This window comes from Lutra lutra, chromosome 9 (genome assembly GCF_902655055.1).
Source record: "Lutra lutra chromosome 9, mLutLut1.2, whole genome shotgun sequence".
NCBI classification, from domain to species: domain Eukaryota; kingdom Metazoa; phylum Chordata; class Mammalia; order Carnivora; family Mustelidae; genus Lutra; species Lutra lutra.
The window spans coordinates 41,274,396-41,295,744 of record NC_062286.1 but is presented as its reverse complement, the minus strand read 5'-3'; the positions used below and the strand labels follow the sequence as shown (position 1 = coordinate 41,295,744).

At 45.9% G+C, this 21,349-nt stretch overlaps 1 protein-coding gene across 1 annotated transcript in view; it reads right to left on the bottom strand.

Annotated features, from left to right (window-relative positions):
- Nucleotides 1–19,205, bottom strand: part of TRABD2A (TraB domain containing 2A) — a 130,256-nt gene extending 111,051 nt beyond the window's left edge. Inside the window, 3 exon segments of the mRNA XM_047745431.1 lie at nt 8,871–9,409; nt 9,412–9,430; nt 18,923–19,205. Coding sequence (XP_047601387.1) covers nt 8,871–9,409; nt 9,412–9,430; nt 18,923–19,030 — 666 coding nt within the window. The 5' untranslated portion in view covers nt 19,031–19,205.
- Between the last annotated feature and the right edge of the window lie 2,144 nt (nt 19,206–21,349).

Below are 21,349 nucleotides of genomic sequence, written 5' to 3'. Positions count from 1 at the left end.
CCACAAGGGACACTCAGAACAGCAGAGCCTGGCCTTGGGATTCTTCATGGAAGAAATAAAGTGTAAGCTTAATCAGCCAGCCTGAGGAACAGCATGAGGAAGGGTTCCCGGCACAAGGGACAACGTACAGGCCCTAAAGAGGTCACTGTCAAAGAGTGTTTATGCTCACAAACAAATCTGCCCATATTTTAGAAACCACTTCCCTTTCAGGGAGCTTATATATATATATAAGCTATATATATATAACATATATATAATATATATTTTTAAGATTTTATTTATTTCTTTGAAAGAGAGAGCACACATGCATACAAGTTGGGAGGCAGGCGCAGATCGAGAGGGAGAAGCAGACTCCCTGCTGAGCAGGGAGCCTGACTCTGGGGGCTCGATCCCAGGACCCTGAGATCACTACCTGAGCCAAAGGCAGACACTTAACCAACTGAGCCACCCAGGAGCCCCAAGAGCGCATATATTTTTTGTCTAGGCCTTTATTTTAAGCCAAACGTACCCAGGAAAAACAAAATGTCAAGATCACCACCTTCAAGCACATTCCATTTCCATTACGGAAAACGTGAAAAAGTCATCCATCAGTATATGATCAACTTCAAAGATAAGACCATCTGCTTTTATGGAATTTATGACTAGGGAGCAGCAACTCCTCAGCAAGTCAGACCTGTGAATCCAACAGGTGGCAGCACTCAGAAGCAGAACTGGATTTAGAAAATGGGAGTCTACAGCCGTACCACCCTAAAGTCACCGATCTCTGCTGATCTTGGAAACTAAGCAGGGTTGGGCTTGGCTAGAACTTGGATGGGAGGAAACAGGAGACTAGAGAGACCAGGTCTGCTCAGTCTCACTGTGACCCCCAAGCTATCCACCCAGGTTATTCCAACAGGAAGCTGACCCCAGGGGCCTCTGCTCGCTGACCCACTAGCACTCTTACCATGGCCTGTCTCAGGGAACAGAGACCTGTGGAGATGCCTGCAAAGAACAAAACATGGCACCCAATGCTTTCCTAGGATTGGGCTAGCCTGGGCCTAACAGGTCCACACCCTCCTAAGAATCTGACCTTAGGTACTCAGGAGGCTTTCTCAGACCAGCCAGCCCCTCCCCAGCTCATACCTCTCCTACATCTGGCCCTTAATAGCCAGAGATGGAGACACACAGATGGCATCTTTCTAGGAGTCCACCCTGCCAGGGACCGCCTCCGCCACTCTGCCCTGCCTGGACCAGAGCCCCATCGTTGAGCCAGTGGTATCTTCTATTCAGGAACTGATCCATCTAAAGAGAACTTGCTCTAAAGAAGAAAAATCCAGGGGCACCTGGATGGCTCAGTGGGTTAAAGCCTCTGCCTTCAGCTCAGGTCATGATCTTGGGGTCCTGGGATCAAGCCCTGCATCGGGCTCTCTGCTCAGCAGGGAGCCTGCTTTCCCCTCTCTGCCTGCTGCTCTGCCTGCTTGTGATCTCTCTCTCCGTGTCAAATAAATAAAATCTTTAAAAAAGAATAAGAAGAAAATTCCAAATCTTCTCAACATCCCAAAACTGTGATTCAAGAAATGCACTCTTTCATAAGACTCAGAAGGTACATTCACTGGGCCCAAACCATTGTTTAAGGTTTTAGTTTGTGGGGGTAAAATGGCTTTTCAGCAGAGAGAATGAGTCGTTAGGGTTCTAGGGCAGAGGGCCAGAACTGGCAGTGACACCTGCTGCTGGAAGGGACAGCAGAAGTAACAGGTGAAAAGGCAAATATGAAATATGTTAGTGCCATCTATTGGCAAAAGTAAACAGTACCAGAAATGATTCTGCAAACAGCCATTCAGATCATGAGAACCCTTACGCATCATCTAAAAATGCTCTGGGGTTGGCACACGACGTTCACATCTGACTAACTTCAGTATCTCGGGATCCAGAAAGCCCAAAGATGCAGGCTTTATGTGTGGAAAGCAGAGGGCAACTCCAGGCCTTCTGGCTTCATTCATGTTAGCTTTTGGATTCCGTGACTCAAACCCCAAACCTAGATGTGACTGTGTCCTAAAGGACAGACTCCAATGCTGAGAAGACCAAGGCTGTTCCAAATTCCCACCCCACCCCACCGTGACATCCAGTCCATCACTGGGAAGTGGGCAGGAGAACCCTACATTCAGCCAGATTTGTTCTGGTCAGCCCCTCAGAGGAAACAAACAGACAGCGCCCCATGCCTGGAGCTTGTGCACACATATCTGATGATGTGTGACCGTGGAAATGGAATATAGGAAGATCATTTCTCTAGGGAACTCTTTTTAAGTCTTTAATTGGGACCCACCTGTGCAGCTGGGAAGGGAGGGAACTGCAGCTAACAGCACCAAGCAGAGAGGAACTCGGAGTGAAAGAACACGCGTTATAACCTGACTCCATCCTCGAGCAGGAAACATGGCATCTGTTCCAAGATGGCAAGATCAAATCCCCAGACAGTAAGCATCCTTTCCCTCATGCCAAATCCAGAGAGTTGAGAGAGCAATTAGCTTTCAGGAAGTAGGGGAGACATGAAGGGAGAGACAGAAGTAGGGAAAATAGCAGAATCATGAGGGATCTAGAACAGGGAGAGGCCTCCAATCATTTATCACGCAGAAGCTAACTGAGCATCTACCAAGTGCGGGCCATGGTGCTAAGTCCCTAGGAAAACGGTGAAGAATCCTGTCCCGGAAAACCTGATCACCTGCATCATAAAGACCCCGAGTTCTGGGGAGCAACCACCAGATTACAGCTGATCCTTTTTTTACGTAGCACCATGCTTAGCAAGAATTCAATGGATGTGTTGACTAAATGAATATAGGAACGGGTGGCTACAGGGGTAATTCCTTGTGAACTCACACCCTAGGTTTTGAAGTTCAGGGTCAGCAGGCAGGGATAGTTTAATACTGAAAAGTTTACAGAGATGGGGACAAACAAAGCCACAAGACCAAGACATCACTGAAAGTTGCTAAAAGAAGAGATCTTAAAAGTCCTCATCACTAGAAAAGAAGTTTTGTTAATTATGTTCGGTGACAGATGTTAACTAGACTTACTGTGGTGATCATTTCACAACGTGTATAAACATCAAATAATGATGTACATCTGAAACCGATGTTACATGTCGATTACATCTCAATTAAAAAAAATCACAATAGAGACCAAAAAAAGATCTTAATAAAACTCAACAATTGCTTCCACTAACAACAACTTCTGATAAAATTCCTAGGAAAACAGGGACACCTGAGTGGCTTAGTCGGGTATCCATCTACCTTCAGCCCAAGTCATGATCCTGGGGTCCTGTGATCGAGCTGTGTTGGGCTCCCTGCTCAGCGTGCTCTCACTCTCTCTGACAAATAAATTTTTAAAAATCTTTTTTTTAAATTCCTAGTAAAACAGAAATTCAAGGACGTTTCATTCACATCAGAAAGATTAATCAACTACCAGTGTTGTATTTGATGGTGAAATAATAAGGCCATTCTCATTCAAGTTGGGGAAAAGAGTGCCCTTTGTTACCACTACTACTTAATGCTGTTCTAGGTATCCTAACCAGCACATAAGAGCAAGAAGAAATGAGACAAACTGAGGAAAGATGAAGACAAAATAATTATTTGTCAATGATATATCTGGTCACTATGAAAGCAAGAGGATCAACTACCATTGCTAAAATACACAACTGCAACTCAGTGGTTAAATTAATACATAAAAATCAGTTACCAGATAGAAAACATATTGAGAAGAGAATCTGTACACCAGCACGATTTTTATTAAAAACAAGGAATAAAAGTATGACTTGAGCAAAGTCTAGATCAAGAATTCTACAAAATAAGAAAAAAGACTAAAATACAATCAGGTGAATGGAAAGGATAGCATGTTCCTGGATTACTGAGCTTAACAGGAGGAAAAATGTCAGTTCTGCCCACACTGATGCAGAAATTAACAAAATCATCATCAACACGATAATCAAACTCATTAAGGAAATCTTTAAATCCAGATGCTGAGACACAGTAAGAGGCAAACAGATCCACAGAACAAAATGGGAATTGCAAAGACAGGAGGGCATGCATGTGCTCATAGTGTGTACATGTATGTGCAGTGCATGCGTGCGATGCGGGCCTGGTATGTGTAGTGTGTGTGGTACGTGCAGTGCGTGCGTGGTACGTGCAGCGTGTGTGCGTGTGGTGTGCAATGCGTACGTGCAGTGCGTGTGTGCGTGTGGTGCGTCCACTGCCTGAGTGCGAGATGCGGGCATGTGTGTGGTGCGTGCCTGTGGTGCATGTGAGAGAGTGTGTATGTGTAATGCAATGCTAAAAACAAAGCATCACAAGCGAATGAAGAAAAGCTGACCCTGGCCAGTTACACCAGAAGGGGCAGCCACCGACCTTTAGAGGCTCCCCAGAGTCCAGCCCTGACTAGGCACACGGGACAAAGGGTACAGGGAGGAGACGCATCACAGGCAACATGGACTCCATGTGGACCCATCTCAGGCACACGCATCTAAAACAATCTAGATCAAAGTTTTCTAGCAGAAGCATTAAAAAAGAAAAAAAGAAACAGGTGAAATTAAATTTAATGATGTATTTTTATTTAACCCAATACATCCAAAGCATTATCATCTCAACAGGTAATCAGTATTAAAAGTCATTCATTCTTTTTTCATATTTAGTTTTCAAAATCAGTTATATATTTTCCACTTGTCTGACATCTGAATTTGGATACTAAATTTTCATCAGAGACATTGGATTTGCAGGTCAATTTCATAATATTTATAGTTGAGAAAAGAGATCCACATGCCCAAGTTGTTCCAAACAACTTAAAAGTTTCTCAATAATTGGACCAATTATCGGTTTTTATTTTATTTTATTTTTTTTTTTTTAAGATTTTATTTATTTATTTGACAGAGAGAGATCACAAGCAGGCAGAGAGGCAGGCAGAGAGAGAGAGGAGGAAGCAGGCTCCCTGCTGAGCAGCGAGCCCGATGCGGGGCTCGATCCCAGTACCCTGAGATCATGACCTGAGCCGAAGGCAGCGGCTTACCCCACTGAGCCACCCAGGCGCCCCCAATTATCGGTTTTTAAATTTTAATTCAAACCAACTAAAATTTAAAATTCATTTCCCAAGGCACACTAGCAACATTTCAAGTGCTGAAAACCCGCATGTGGCCAGTGGCTAGCAAATTAGACAACAGAAGTCCAGAATCTTCCACTGCAACTCAAACCTCCAAGGTCTCACACTGACCACCACAGCTGCTAAAGACTCAAAGTCACCATGACCTTTAATACATCTGGAATCAAACCCAAATTCCTCCATCTGCTGGTTATGCAGTCATGGGCAGTGTTCTTATGCTCAGCAAGCTTCAGTTTTCTCATCTATAAAAAAGGGGTGATGGTGCCCATCTTGTGAATTCTGAAGATTAAAGGCCTGATTCATAGAAGACACTATATGTTAGTTCTCTTCCCCTTATATCTATAGAGTACTTATGAAGTGTTTTCCAATTTACTGTTTTATTTGCTTCCGACAACAGGATGGTAGGACAAGTATCATTACCCCCATTTAAAGATGAGACAACATCTCATCTCATTTGGGGCGCCTGGGTGGCTCAGTGGAAAAAAAAAGATGAGACAACAAAGTTCAGAGGAGTTAAGGGAACAACTCAAAGTCCTACGCTGGTGATGGCGCAGGAATTCTAACCCCTGTACATCTGCCTCGGGGTCCACTGCTTCTCCCACAGCCAGCACAGCGTTCCAGCCCCAGCTGTGCCTCAGTCTCCAGCTGCCTCCTCCTTACTAATCCAAGAGGAGGGTGGGAAGCCCTGGAGTACAGGGAACGGGACTCCTCCCAGGCAGCCTGCCCCGGCTTCAAGGAAGACACGGGCTTTCCTCTGCCTCTTCCCTGTAGAACAGGAGCCTTCAGGGCCTGGCCATCTCCCTGCCTCAGTGCATAGTCAGGCCCCCACTGACATCCTTCTGCAGAGTTACAGAGAACAGAAGGAACCAACTACTCCTCAAAGGGGCAAAAGAAAAGGACCCAAGGGAATGAGTTAGGCTCATCTTCTATCAAAACGAATGCAGATGATCTTACCGTTCTCTGGACTTACTGAGAAGGGAGACTCCATCAGCCACCACCCCAAAGCCTCTGATGGGATTCTTCAATGCCACACAGCAGCGAGAATGAATGATGGACAACTACACACAGCAACGTGGTGAATCACAAGGGGAATGCTAAGCAAAAGCAGCCTAATCCCATAAAGGAAGCAGATGGGGTAATTCCATTTATGTGAAATTCTAAAACATTCAAACTAATTTATGCTCAAAGATTTGCAAGAGAGGGGTTATCCTTGGTTGGGGAGTGTGGGGTAGATGGGGGAGTCAAGGGGCTTCTGGGGGACTGGTGCTGTTCTGTTTCTGGTCCCAAAAGCTGACATTGAAAACATGGCTATGTTTGTGAAAATTCGTCATGGGCACTTTTCTGTATAGTTATGCTGCAAGAAAACTTTATACTAACTTTCTGGGGTGATGGAAATCTTCAATAAATCGATCCAAGTAGTGGTTATGTGGTTATAGATATATATGTTAAATGTCATTGACCTGTTTGCTAAGGTTGTATTTTACTGTTTACAAGTGAAACCATAGGAAATTACACCCCAAAAAGAGTCTCAGAAACATCATATAATTGTCCCTCCTAAATTTAAACAACTCTAAACTCGCTAGCTTAGCCTCAAGGTCTTATTAAAAAAATTTAGTTTATAAATATTAAATACCTATTTGAAACTTAAGAAGGTGTTATGAAATCAAATGACACTCTAGTATATGACTATATTGCTCTAAAATGTTTCTTAAATATATTTATTATCTTAAGAGTTGGTGCCACACACCTTTCAATGATACCTTGCCTGGGGCACCTGGGTGGTATAATCAGTTAAGCGTCCGACTCTTGGCTTCAGCTCAGGTCATGATCTCATGGGTCATGGAATCAAATCCTGTGACCTGCTACCTGCTCAGTGCAGAGTCTGCTTGAGATTCTCTCCCCTTCCACCCCTCCCACTTGTGCACGCTCTCTCTCCCAAATAAATAAATAAAGCTTTTAAAAAAACAACAACAACAAAGAGGGGCACCTGGGTGGCTCAGTGGGTTAAGCCTCTACCTTCAGATCAGGTCATGATCTCAGGGTCCTGGGATCAAACCCTGTATCGGGCTCTCTGCTCAGCAGGGAGCCTGCTTCCCCCTCTCTCTGCCTGCCTCTCTGCCTCCTTGTGATCTCTCTCTGTCAAGTAAATAAAATCTTAAAAAAAAAAAAAAAAACAGACAAGGATACCTTAAGATAATATTTTACTTCCAAGCCTTTTCCCTTCCCAATTGGAAGTATGATAAAAGGCTTAGCTCAGGCAGAAATTCTCACAGATTTCAAGCTTGTAAGGTTAAAATCAGTGAGCCTTTAAATCTAAGCATTTGCCTTTTAGAAAACATTGTATTAAATGTAGACATTGAAAACATTAGAATAGGGGCACCTGGGTAGCTCAGTGGGTTAAAGCCTCTGCCTTCGGCTCAGGCATGATCCCAGGGTCCTGGGATCGAGCCCCGCATCGGGCTCTCTGCTCAGCAGGGAGCCTGCTTCCTCCTCTCTCTCTGCCTGCCTCTCTGCCTACTTGTGATCTCTGTCAAATAAATAAATAAATCTTTAAAAAAAAAAAAAAGAAAAGAAAACATTAGAATATTGACAACGGGTTTCCAAAATAATGCAAGAAAACTCCCCCAAGAGATCGATGGGGCAATTATTGGTCCCTTAATTTGTCTATAAATTTCAATGTGCCAAACAAATACTATATTTTAGCACTTGAGTGTTTATTAATATAAAATCTTAACAAGGTAAATTAAATACCCTAAAAATTTTTTATCAACTCAGAAACACTATTTTTTAGGCTGTTAAATGCCCTTAACTTCTTTAAGTAACAGCCCCTGTTCAGCCTTGCTGAGATCTGCTAAGGCCTAGAGGGTTGACTTTTATTCTGAGGTCCAGCCTCCCAAGACCAACCACTGAGAATATCTGCGAAACAAGAATACTTATTTCAATATAGTCAATAATAGTAACAACTTTATATGGTCACCATACTTATTGTGGTGAACATTTCATAATGTATGTCATTGTCAAATCACTACATTGTATACCTGAAATTAATGTAATATTATATGTCAACTATATTTCAATTAAACATTTTTAAAAAGTAAAAAACTACTTATTTCATATCGTAAAATTCCCATTGGTCCCCAGAGGCATCTAATGTACTTTAGAATATTAACAACAACAAATTTCACCAAACCAATTAAACAATGGCACTTTAATAAAGTGGCACTTGTCTTATGAGAAATGAAGAACTTTTTGAACATGAACCCTAAATTCCAGTGTCCTACGGGAGGGGGTTGAAAACTATGGAAAAGAGGAACATACCTCTGCCTCACAAAGGGATTTCCTAGGGAGAGTGTCCTGAAGAGGCACAACACTGATCTGAAAAGGACCATGATGACCTAAAACAGCCATGGCCAGTATCATTTTCAAACCAGGCCATACCCTCTGATAGTCAGTCCGACTTTCACATTGTCCACATCCTCTCAATGCAGCTTGTTAATACATAACCTAAGTTAAAACAAGTGACAAAGGTATGCCAATACTTGTTGGGATAACAAGAGAAAAAAAACCTTTTCTCTCTTAGTAATATACATGTTAAGTGATATATCTAACTCTTGGGCTTATTTTTTAATCCTCAGAATAACATTCTTGAGCAAAGACAATTTTTGGATAAACTATGCTTCTGATCTACCTCCTAATTATACTTCAGTAGATTTACACATAATCAAAGGCCAGGTCCTTCACACAGAGGGTCTTACCTGTGAGAAGTTCAGCCCATTCAGTGGATGGCACTGCTCTTCTACCTTTTCCACAGCCCCAGTCTGCTTCCTCAGCCGCTCAGCCTCCTGGGCAAGGTATAGGTCTAAGACAGGCACCCCACGGGACTTAATGTCCACTTCCGTCAGGGAGTTGACCATAAGCATCACCCAGATGGGCCTCTTCCGCTCCCAGTTCCCCGCAATGGCATTGAAGAGGTAGTCGGCATAGAGGCCTTTGCCATGCTGGTCCGGAGTCATCCACAAGGGCATCATGAGCTTGACGTACTCTAGGTGTCGCTTGAGGCGGCAGTAGATGTCCCGGGGGAGTACGTCCTGGAGGTTCTCTCCCTGTGGCAGCATCTGACAACTAGTGAGGGCCGAGATTGTGTAGGGGTCAGTGAGGTCCACCTCGATGTACACAATGCTGCTCTGCTGAAAAGCTTCCTTGGAGTTGTCCGGGATGAAGTCCCAAACCCGAGTGTACGGAACATGGATCGTGCCAAAGAAGTAAGATGGCGGGTCTCGCTTTATGGTCCACAGAAGGAATTCAATTCACTTTGCTGAAAGGAAGAGAAAGGACATTAAGGCATTATATGGAGGGTCAGAAACCTGACAGGAGAAAACGAAGTGGACAGACAAGCCACACTGCAGGAGAAAGATGATTAAAGTACGATTTAGACTTCTGAGTCCAGGTAGATTCACCGGACAGCAGCAGGAGTCCTTGAGGCAGCATTTTCCCCTTTTCCACCAAAATGCTGATTGAAGTTAAAAAAGTAACAGCAGCCCTTGAGTTTGCCCTAGTAATGAACTGGGCCTCAGGCAAAGCAGGGACTCTCAAGGGACTCCCAATGACACACCTGATAGAGATGAGGGGACACCTCTGGAGACCACTGGTACTTCCCAGGCAGGCAGACTGATGGTGTCTGCATCTTCAGATCTCAAATCCAACATTCCCAGAAGCAGTGGCTCTCAAGGGCTGCACATTGTCTCCCAACAGCTACAGGCTGAGCAGCGGTACCCATTCACCCGAGGGCAAGCCACAGTGCCCTAAGGGTCTCAGTTTCAACAGCAGGCATTTAGGAAGTGTCTGTTTATTCAGAGACCCCGTACAAAGACATGCACAAGGCAGCCCTCCAGGACTTCAAGTCTCAAGGTCAGATAGACTTGTGAGGTGAACCATGCATCAAGCAGCCCAAAAATGTGATAATCCAGGTTTACAGAAGACATTTCTTTACAAAAAAAAAAAAGCTTTAATTTGAGCAGCCCTTTAAGTAATATGCTTTCCTGGATTGCAGAGTTTCAACTTACAATCAGCTCTCATTATTGTCATAGTTACGTTCTATAAAGTCACCACAAACACTGAATCACCAAATAATGAACCACTGCTCCTAGGAGAAATACAAGGGTTAGGTTCCTTTTAAAAGCCTCTGGTTATAACATTTTCATTGACAGAGCAATGCTTCTGTTGAAAAGCACCGTACTGAGACGCGTGGATGGCTCAGTTGGTTAAGCTGCTGCCTTCGGCTCAGGTCATGATCCCAGGGTTCTGGAATTGAGTCCTGCATCGGGCTCCTTGCTCAGTGGGGAGCCTGCTTCTCTGCCTCTGCCTCCACGTGCCACTCTGCCTGCTGTGCTCTCTCTCTCTCTGACAAATAAATAAAATCTTAAAAAAAAAAAAAAAAAAGAAAAGAAAAGCTCATATTGTATACATGTGGCTAATTCATGAACACTGAACTCATGGCCAACAGCGCTACAACTCATGCCTGAACAAAGCTCATCCAACCCAACCATTTTCTCCCTAAGGCACGTCACAGCCTCCTTGCGCTTAGGAACACTAGACGGTACCTGGGCTCGGTTATTTTAAATAGTGAGATCACCCACAAGAAGCACAAAAATGCAAAAAACATAGTATTCAGCAGACCACTGAAAGAACACTTGTTCACCTGTTACTTGTTGAGAGCTGAAACAAAGCGCGGCATCGACTTATTTGACCCCAGCTGGGAGTGTGTGCATCGGGGACCTCAAATTTTTGCAGTTCTGGAAACGGCTACACATGACCATGACTGTGCCACAAGCACTGGGGTTACAAATCAATTTTAGCAGGCAGGCCAATTCACAAATGGTTTCAAAGTCTACAAAGAATGAGGATCAGCTGTATTTGCATTTGTGTGTTAATGGTTTCAGTAAGAGGCAGCTACCTATTTTCCAGTGAAGAGTCACACAGAATCTCAAAACCTAAAACAAAAGCTGGCTGTCGCAGGGGCCTCATTCTCACAGCCTTTAACCTTTTATTCTCCTGCCCTCTGGCCACCCTCCACAAAAGGACCTTCTGACCACTCAGACGAGGACAGAGGACGCAAGGGCTGGGCATGAGGTAACAGTGGGGGACGGTCGGCAGCAAACAGGCTCACAGCTCTGGATAAACACTATTGCCTAAGGAGCCTGAGCCAGTCATGGCCACACGGGAGCAGGCCTAGCGCTCCAGAACAGGTTTTTCAAAAGCAACTAAAAATCTTCAGTTTAAATAAAAGATTCCAGTTGAAGGGGTGCCTGGGTGGCTCAGTTGATGAAGCATCTGCCTTCAGCTCAGATCATGATCTTGGGGTCCTGGGACGGAGTCCCGCATTCAGCTCCCTGCTCAGCAGGAAGTGTGCTTCTCCCTCTGCTGCTCCCCCTGGATTCTGATCTTCCCCCACCATAAATAAATAAAACCTTAAAAAAAAAAAAAAAAAAAAGATTCTCTTTCTGCCCGCCCAGCTTCCACACTCACTCCAAAAAAAAAAAAAAAAAAAAAAAAAAAAAAATTCAGTTGGAATATGTTGCCCCCATTTTCTTAAATGCCATCCAAGCCAAACAGAACATATCTCACTAGCCCTAGCCCCCAGCCTGTGGCCTTATTTGTTTGTTTGTTTTTTTAAGTATTTAAGTTACAGTTCTGCTCACACACACACGTTTTCAAGACTGCACTAATTGGTAACAAGAGTCTAAATTCTGCTTGTCCCAGCTACCTCCCTGAGATTTTTAAAAGCCGCTTCATTTCTCTGTACCTCAGATTCCCCATCTTTATTTATTTTTTTTTAATATTTTATTTGACAGAGAGAAATCACAACTAGGCAGAGAGGCAGGCAGAGAGAGAGGAGGAACCAGGCTCCCTGCTGAGCAGAGAGCCTGATGTGAGGCTCAATCCCAGGACCCGGGGATCATGACCTGAGCCGAAGGCAGAGGCTTTAACCTACTGAGCCACCCAGGCGCCCTTTTATCCTTTCTTTTTTTTTTTTTTTTAAACATAGATTCCCCATCTTTAAAAGTTAGATAATATCTGCCACAGGTTATGGGAATAAACAAACTAGGCAGGTAATTGTTAAATGAATGAAAAATGAAAGAAAGAATGTATTTTTTAAACTTATTAACAACTGAATTGATATTAAGAGATGAATCAAATCCAGGGTCTCTAGCCAGCCCTCTGGCATCCTTTAAGAGAGTAATGACTGTCCTCAGGGTTACTTAAATACATCAAAAAACCAAACTGAAACTCTATCTAAAACAATGGTTGCCAAGGCTAATTAAGCAGTCAAATGCCTTATTGTTAAAATTAAATCAAGCTGGTAGAAAAACGCTGGTTAACCAGATGCTACTCAAAAGCTGAGAGTGACAGTTACACTTTGGTTCATTTAAAATGGGTCACAAAATGAGTACCTGTAAAGGCAACTCATTTGGTCGAGGTGGTCTTTGAGGTAGAGGTTGAGTTTGGTTTATTCATTTTATGGGGAAGAGTTGCTCACTGAAGGGCCCTGGGGAGTGCTATGACCAGGCGTCGCAGACCAATGGACAGGATCTGCTCACACACATTCCACATAGTCCACCAAAGGACTTCTCCACAGCCTCCAACTGGGAGACACGGCAAAGAGCTAAAATGCTATTATTAAACCCATGGGCACCTAACTCGTCGTCATCTACAAGGAGACTGTGATATCAGACTAATATATTCCCAGGAAAATGCAACCCCTACTGCAGGGTGGTGGTCAGGGGTTGGGGGATGGGCAGAGCAGGAGGTGTGGTTTCCTTTCACTTGGATTTGGGTTTGTTTTTCCCCAATACTCTTAATCACCCTAAACTCTCATCCTATCTCAAAATACCTAAACTTCTCTTTAGTTTTTTAATATTTATTTATTTATTTATTTCAGAGACAGAGAGAGAGAGCGAGAAGAAGCAGGGGAAGGGGCAGAGGAGAGGAAGAAGCAGATTCCCCACCAAGCAGGGAGCCCATAAGAGACTTGATCCCAGAACCCCAGGATCATGACCTGAGCCAAAGACAGAGGCTTAACCCACTGAGCCCCCCAGGCTCACCTTTACACTTCCTTTAAACAAAATCTGTTCAACTGTATGTATCCATTTTTATTTAATTACTTATTTCTTCCTTTTCAATTAGTATGAGTCTAGCAATGGAGTTGTTTTACAATCTTTTTGCTGAAAACTGCTCATATTTAAAAAAAAAAAAACCCACAAAAAACAAGACTCACGTCCTGGCATCCAGCCACGTAATAACAGTAATGACGCTAAGAACAGCCAGCTGTTCTGAAATGTTCACTGTGCACCAGGGACCATTCAAGCATTGCACACGAATGCTCCTACTACATCTGTTCAACTTGCATTTATTCCACAACTATTTACTGGGTGTCAGGGACTGTTGTAGGCATGAGATACTGGGGTATTCTAGGGCACTAGAAGTATAAGCAAATAAAAAACAGACCCCTGCCTCAGGTATGTCAGTGATATCTGTTGTAAAGAATATGAAAGCAGGAAATACTGGTGAAGGAGAGATTCAGCCTTAAATAAGGTGATCGGAATCACAAAATGTCTGGTAGGAGATTTAGGCCTTGCTGTGAAGGCAGGTGAAAGGGCAAACCAGGGGGATATCTGAAAAAATATTCCATCCAGGAGGAAGGAACAGCAGTGCAAAGGCCCCGAGGCAGAAAGGTTCCAGCAAGGATGCCATCCTAACTACTGCAGGATGAGTGAAGAGGAAAGCAGGAAGAAAGGTCAGAGAGGTGAGCATGGCCAGGCCACACTGGAGCTACAGCAGGTTTCTGTGAGAAGAGCAACACAAGCCAACCAAATGCGTGAACAGGACTGCTCTGAAGGCCGGCCTTCAGTAGACTATGGGGATGAGGACAGATGCAAGAAAGTCAAGAAGTTACCAAAAGAATCCAAGAGAGAAAACAGAGTTGTAGTGACAGAATTGAGATGTGATCAGGTTCTGGGTGTATTTTAGAAGCTAGAGCTAATAGGACTTGCTGATGAATTGGTTAATTAAAAGGAGGAAGAAGTTGCCAACGACTGAGAGAAAGGAGGGAGGGGGTGGAACAGGAGCAGAGGGGAAGGTCAGAAATCTGGCTTGGGCCCTGCTGAGTGGAGATGTCAAGTAAACAACCAGTGGGGAAGTTGAGCTGCAGGAGTCCGGACTTTGGGAGAGGCCTGGGCCACAGATAAACATGAGGAATGGCCACCATTTAGATGTTATTTAAAGTCAAGGGACTGAATAAGATTTCCAAGGGACTATGTATCAATTAGGAAAGGAAAGTTCTAGAAATGATCTCACCTTGCAAAGTCAAGGGAAAGAAGAGCAACCAGCAAAAGAGAATGAGAGAAGTGACAGTCGAGGTCGCTGAGAAAATCGAAAGAGTAGGAAGCCAAGTGAAGACAGCGCTTCAAGGAGGAGAACTTGAGCACGGGGCTCAGCGTGGCTGGTGCCACACAAGGATTTGAGAACTGGCCTCTGGATGGAGCAACACTGAGGACACTGGGGACCGAAACAAAAAGAGTTTTGGTGGTATGCTGGGGATGAAAGCCTGCCAGGCACCCCCCATTCAGGACAGAATCAGAAGAAAGGCAGTTGAGAAGATACGCCATTAATTAAGATGCTGGCCATTTCCACATGCGGAAATTGAGACCTTGAGAGGATTATGATGTGATCCAAGGTCCCAGAACTGCTGAGTGAGTTCGAAGCCAGGCAGGCTGGCTCCTGAATCCTGGGTTTATTTTTTTTTAAGATTTTATTTATTTATTTGACAGAGAGAGATCACAAGTAGGCAGAGAGGCAGAGAGAGAGAGAGAGAGAAAGAGGGAAGCAGGCCCCCTGCTGAGCAGAGAGCCCGATGTGGGACTCCATCCCAGGACTCCGGGATCATGACCTGAGCCGAAGGCAGAGGCTTAACCCATTGAGCCACCCAGGCGCCCTGAATCCTGGGTTTAAAACACCACAAGATGCCACCTTAAGACGGAACACACTATACTCCTGACTCAGCGTCCTCTTTCCATGGATACGTCCTCTTTCCATGGATACGCTAGTAGGCATGCGGCTGCTCAGGAGTGCTTCCTGACTCTGAAGAAAAGGCTCTGTCCAGGTCCCCTTCCCTTAACCCCATGACCCACCTACCCCCCAAATAAATCCACACCACCACTCTTTTTTAAGATTTTATTTATTTATTTACTTATTTGAGAGAAAGAAAATGAGCCCAGGGTGGTAGAGGGGAGGCAGAGGGAGAGAGGGAAAGAGAGAACCTCAAGCCAGCTCTGTACTGAGCATGAAACCTGACAGGGCTCAATTTTACGACCCTGAGATCATGACTTGAGCTAAACTCAAGAGTCGGACACTTAACTGACTGAGCTACCCAAGCATCCCACACCATTTTTAAATCTCCAAATTGCCACCTTTTCCCACTCCGTCTTTTCAAAATAAGACAATTTGGGGAGGTTTCCCACTTTTTTAAGCCAGGGGTCTTAAAGAGTTTTTAAAGAAGTGTTCCTCATCTTGGAGAGCTAGCTTCTTCAATAAATGGAGCTCTGCCCATCCCTCGCAGCACCAGCAGTCCCTTCCTGGGGCCACTGACAGTGCCCTCTCAGGCAGGGGTGCTTTGGGGAGAGCATCAACTGAAGAAAGTCTTCAGGACTTCTGATCTGGGACCTCTCCCCTTGCCCTGCCCACCAGCAAGCCCCCAGGTCACTGCATTGGTCCTAGGGGTGCAACTGCACTTATACTCAGGGGTGGGGCTGTTTCGTCTCCATAAAAGAAAAAGAACAAAATTGTTCTACCACCCCATTTCAGTGTAACTGCGGCTACCACATGCTACTAGCTGAAGCCACATGTTTTAATATTTCACCGAAGGATGGGCACCTGGGTGGCTCAGTGGGTTAAGCATCTGCCTTCGACTCGGGTCATGATCCTGGGGTCCTGGAATCGAGTCCTGCATTGGGCTCCTTGCTTAGCAGGGACCCGGCTTCTCCCTCTGCCTGCCGCTCCCCCTGCTTGTGCTCTCTCTCTCGGTCTGTCAAATAGATTAAAAAAAAAACAAACTTAAAAAAAAAAACCATTATGACTGATTAGAATAAAAACTTAATACGATAAACACACGTCCTTCTGGACCTTGCTGCAGCTGGCCTGGAAGAAAAAAGACACATCCATGGATGACGAGCGCAAGAAGCTACAAGCTCTGTCCGCTGAGTCACTGGCGATTTTAAACCATGTATCTGTAATCCATGCAACGAAACAAAGGAGCTCAATGGCAACTTGTGCAATGTGGGCTAAGTCCCTTGGCGGCTGCACCCCTGAGCTCCTCCCATCCCAGCCTCCTGGGGCCTGTGATAATGGCACTTTTCCAAAAGTACTCTTCGGCAGACCAATTAGAATGATACCAAAGTGAGTTGGCTTTCGTTAACAGTCTTCATTCAACAAATATTTATTGAGCATCTACTGTGCCCAAGCACTCTTCTAAGCACTGGGGACGCAGCAAGCCAAACAAACAAAAATTCCTACCCTTACGAAGATTACATGGTGTGTGAGGCAGTGGGGGAAGTGAGTAGGAGAGCAGCAGCAAACAAATTTTTATCAGTTAAGTGCTCCGGAAAAAAATAAAGCAGGAAAGGCAGATAGGAGTGCAGGTGGGTCAGGGGTTGACATAACCTTTAACAGATAATCAGGAAAGGTCTCTTTCAAAGACTTTGAGCAAAGACCAGATGGAAGTATAGGAGCAAGCATGTGGATATTTGCGGGAAGAAATAGCACAGGTGAAAGAACAGAGACAGGAATAATAAAGAACACTCACTGAGTTCTGTTTGAGTGTAGATAAGGAAGAGACGACCTGCTTGGTGCTCAGCGCAAAGTCTGCAGTATCTGCAGACAGACCAGCTTAGAAGACCTCTCTGTAATGATTAACTAAAGTGGACACCAAACCAGTTCTCAAACCGCAGAATGCTACCCAGTAAGCTGCTGCACTGGACTGGAGGCTGGATTCCCGAGCTTTGCTCTACAATCTCAAGACCCCAGCCTGAGGGGGGGGGGCACCCACCCGCAGCGCCCCCCACAGAGCAGGTCAGACAGTCCTGCCGCTGACTGATCTGACCTTGGCAGGGGATAAGACAGTTTGCCCACGGAAAAGAACAGAGATTTCCCAAATGTGGTCCAGGGACCTGTGGCTGTCCCCAAGATCCCTCCAAGCAGAGTGCAAGGTCAGAACTATTTCAACAATAATGCTAAGATATTTTCCTCTCATGCTCTCATTCTCTCACAAGCGTATACAGACTTTTCTAGAGGCTATATGTGTGGGATAATATCACTGCTCTGAAGATTAAGGGCGTGTGTCCTTACTAAAACTTCCATTAACCCACATGCATAAAGGCTCTTTGGAGTCCTCAGCACTTTTTTAGATCGTAGAGGGGTCCTGGGACCAAAAAAGTTTGAGAACTGCGAGAGTAAAAAGGCCATGGAGAGGGGTTCAAGAATCAAGAGAAACAAAGACTTTACCAAGACTCACTCGTCAGACTATAACTACGAGTGGATTTGCAGCAGTGAAAAACGTTTGCTTTCACAGGAAAGGATGGACTGCTTTGTAGACCCAGGGCTCAGCTGTCCTATGGTGTTTGAAACTCTCCCTGCTGCGGACTTCCTCTCCAGCCACTGCGCCTCCCGCCGTCCTAGAGGGAGAGCCTCCGCAAGTCCGCAGCCCAGGACGCGTCAGGGAACTCAGTGTGACTTCCCGCTCAGCCCCGTGAGCCAGAAAAGCTCATTAGGTCTCCCTCTCCTTTGGTGTGGTTAGGACGATGAATAAAATTACCAGGGTGACGGGGCCCACGATGCTCCGCAGGTGTCACCGAAGGTGGGCCGACCTAAGGTCCGAGGGTCTAGTATCACCCTCCCCAACTCCAGAGATCCGGAGATCAGACCCACCGAAACAAACACAACCTTCACGGAGCTCGAAAGAACTGGAGAACGACAGAAAATTCGAGCCTAAGAAAACTAATCAGAAGAAGGAAACATTCATCTTGAAAGGGGGGCCAGCCTCGGAGACGCTAGACCTGTCCGATTGCCGCTCGGCTTCTGCTCCTGGAGGGCTGGGTGAACCCGGGTAGGTCACCGAGACTCCCTAGCCTGGGTTCCCCTCACCTGCAAAGCGCCGATGCGAATATCTAGGGAAGCGCCTGTGCGTGAACGAGAGGCTGTCAGATGCGGTTACTTCGCGAATGCGCTGTGTGACCTGGAGCGCAAAGGTCCCTCTCTGAGCCTCAGTTACCCCAGTCTCCCACATCGGTAAAACAAGGGGACTGACTTCAGCTCCTCCAAATCCCTTCTAACTCGGGTACTGAATATATGACGGTTAAGTCAAGCAGCTGCAGGGCGCTTTTACCATCTCGATAAGCGCAGGAGAAAGTAAACGCCGGGGAAGAGAGAGCAGAACAAACTTCCAAAGTCAGTGTGCCACAGTCCCTGCACCTCTCGGTCTTCGAAGACTCCTCCGCCCGACGTCCCCGAAAGCCCGCGAAGCAGACGGGAGAGACCCAGGAGACCCAGTTGGGACTCTCTTTGGCTGCCCTGCCCAATGGCGAGGGCCGGGGTCAGGGTCTTATGCGGCCAGGGGTCTTGCGCCCCCGCCAGAAAGGGGAACCCAGAAAGAAGGCGCGGCCGGGGAGGTGACTCCGGATCCGAGCGCGCGGTTCTTCGCGGGCCTGCGGAGGTAACACGGTGAATCCGCCTCGCCGGCTCGAGACGCGCGCCTTACCTGGGGCTTGAGCTCGCAGTTGGCGAAGGCAGGCGCGCCGCGCCGCGGGTCTGCGCCGGTGAGCAGGAGACAGAGGGTCTGCAGCAAGAACCAGCTCCAGGAACTCATCCTCGCCAGCGCGGCTCCGAGGCCCGGGACGCGGGGGGGAAGGAGTAGGGCAGCAGGGACCGCGCAGCCCGACTAGCCGGCGGCCGCGGAGCTGTGGACTAGCGGGGCGCCCGCCATAGCGCGCGGCGCTCGGGGGACCGGGAGCGCCGGCCGGCAGCCCCGCGCCTAGCGTCAGCTCCCCCTGCAGTTCGCTCGGCAGCCGGCGGGCGGGGCTGGGGCTAGCGGGACCCCGACAGCCACGTGGGGCGGGGCCCTGACCTCCCACCCCCACTCCTCCCGGCTGCCCTTCAGCCCCACGCGGAGGCGGCCGCGGGAGTCGCAACCCCGGGCCACCAGGTGAGGCGGCCAGAGGGGAAAAGTGGAGTTGCAGCACCGTCTCCCAGCCTCACGCCGAAATCCTATCAGCTCCTACCCCCGCGTCTGTATTTAGGCTTACAGCTCTGAGGGTGGCCCCGGGTTGAAGGAGACAGTCCAAAGAAACAAACGATAGGCTGTTCTTAAAGGAAAGCTCATTTAAACAAAGGATATGGCACAGAAGTTTTGTCTGTAAGAGAGAAGAATAGTCAGTGTGTGCATATAAGCTTAAAAAGTCCGGAACCGCAAAAGCCGGCCCTCCATTAAGTGTCCTCTTAAGGGATTTGGGGTAATAATATTAAGGATGTGAACACCAAACTCGGATTACTTCACAAATTAGATGAGAACACTAATGGAAAACATCTTGTTTGATGCACACAGGAGGCCTGCAAAATGTTATTTGCTCCCTTTCTGCCCCCAAATTTTTAAGGGCCTTTTCACAGCACTGATCCTTCAGGGGGGAAAAAAAATTATCAAAGCACCTAGCGGTCCCCAGCCTCTGCCTTCTCCTACCCCAGGCCTGAGTGCACTTTACCAGCCCTTCTGTACAGCCCAGACTTACACGGGATCGCCTTCTGAGGGGTGTAGCGGGGGTTCTTAAAATTCCAAGTCGCTCCATTTTGAGACTCGGATAGAAACTGGAAGCAAAGGCGGGGAGGGGTTGAGGGGTTTTGGAGGGAGGCTCAGTGGCCCAGATTTACACACGATGGGACGAGTGTTCTGAACCGCAGGTGTCCATCTACAATACTCCACTGAAAAACCCCTGGCTTTAAAAAGCCAAGCTCTTCGAGCTTTCGTTCCACAGGCGTTTAAGTTTCAGGTGTTTTTGTGAAATCGCTAAATCTTTCCTGTTTTAAGTTCCAACGAGGATTTGTTTTCTGGAGTTGACTCGCAGGTCTTCAAACGACCCCCTTTTAGCCACGCAGCAAACCTCCGAAAGTACAGCCTGTCCTGGTTTTCAGATTACCAGCACTGCCACCTACTGGCAAAAATAGTCTCTCTGGTTGTGAGATGAAAGCGTCAAGAACTATTATTTCATACTTTTCCCCCCACTCCAGATGAGGTCTCCACCCATCAACTGGGGCTAGACGGAGCAGGGGGAGAGAAAACGTGTGGCAAAATGAGACTGAGTTTGTTAATTTTCTCCTGTTTGTCTCTTCCCTCTTCCCTGATTCCTGCTTTTTATAATGTCCTTTTTTTTTTTTTTTTAATTTATTTGGCTCTTCTTTTTCTAGCTTAGGGAGCAATGTAAGTCCTTAACTTTAAACCTTTCTTTCCTAATATAAGCATGTTAAAGCTATAAATTTCTCTCTAACCACTGCTTTAGCTGCATTGGCCAGATTTTTGAAAAACTGTAATTTGATTATCATTCAGTTTGGAAAACTTTCTTTTTTTAGATTTTATTTATTTATTTATTTATTTGAGAAAGAGTTTGAGGGAGAGAGCGCAGGCAGAGGGAGCAGCAGAGGGAGAGAGAGAAGCAGACTCCCCACTGAGCAGGGAGCCTGCTGGGGGAGGGTTCGGTCTCAGGACCTCTAAGATCATGACCTGAGCCAAAGGCAGACACTTAACCAACTGAGCCTCAAACACCCATGGAATACTTTCTAATCTCCCTTGTGACTTTTTTTTTTGACCATGGGTAGTTTAAAAGTATGTTGCTTAATTTTCAAATTATAGCTTTTTCCTGATACCTTGTTACTGATTTCTGATCTAACTCCACTGTAATCTGGGAACATACCTTGTATGATTGCGATTACTTTATATTAATTGGGACTTGTTTATGGCCCAGGATATGGTCATACACTGAATTTGAAAATGTCCAGTGTATGAACAATTTTGTTTGGTTCTAATATTGGGGGGGCGGTGGAGCTTCCTATTTAGTCAGATCCATTATTAAGTGAAATTTATTCTGTAAGATACTCAATGTCCATACATTCAATAGAATCACATCTACTTTATATACAC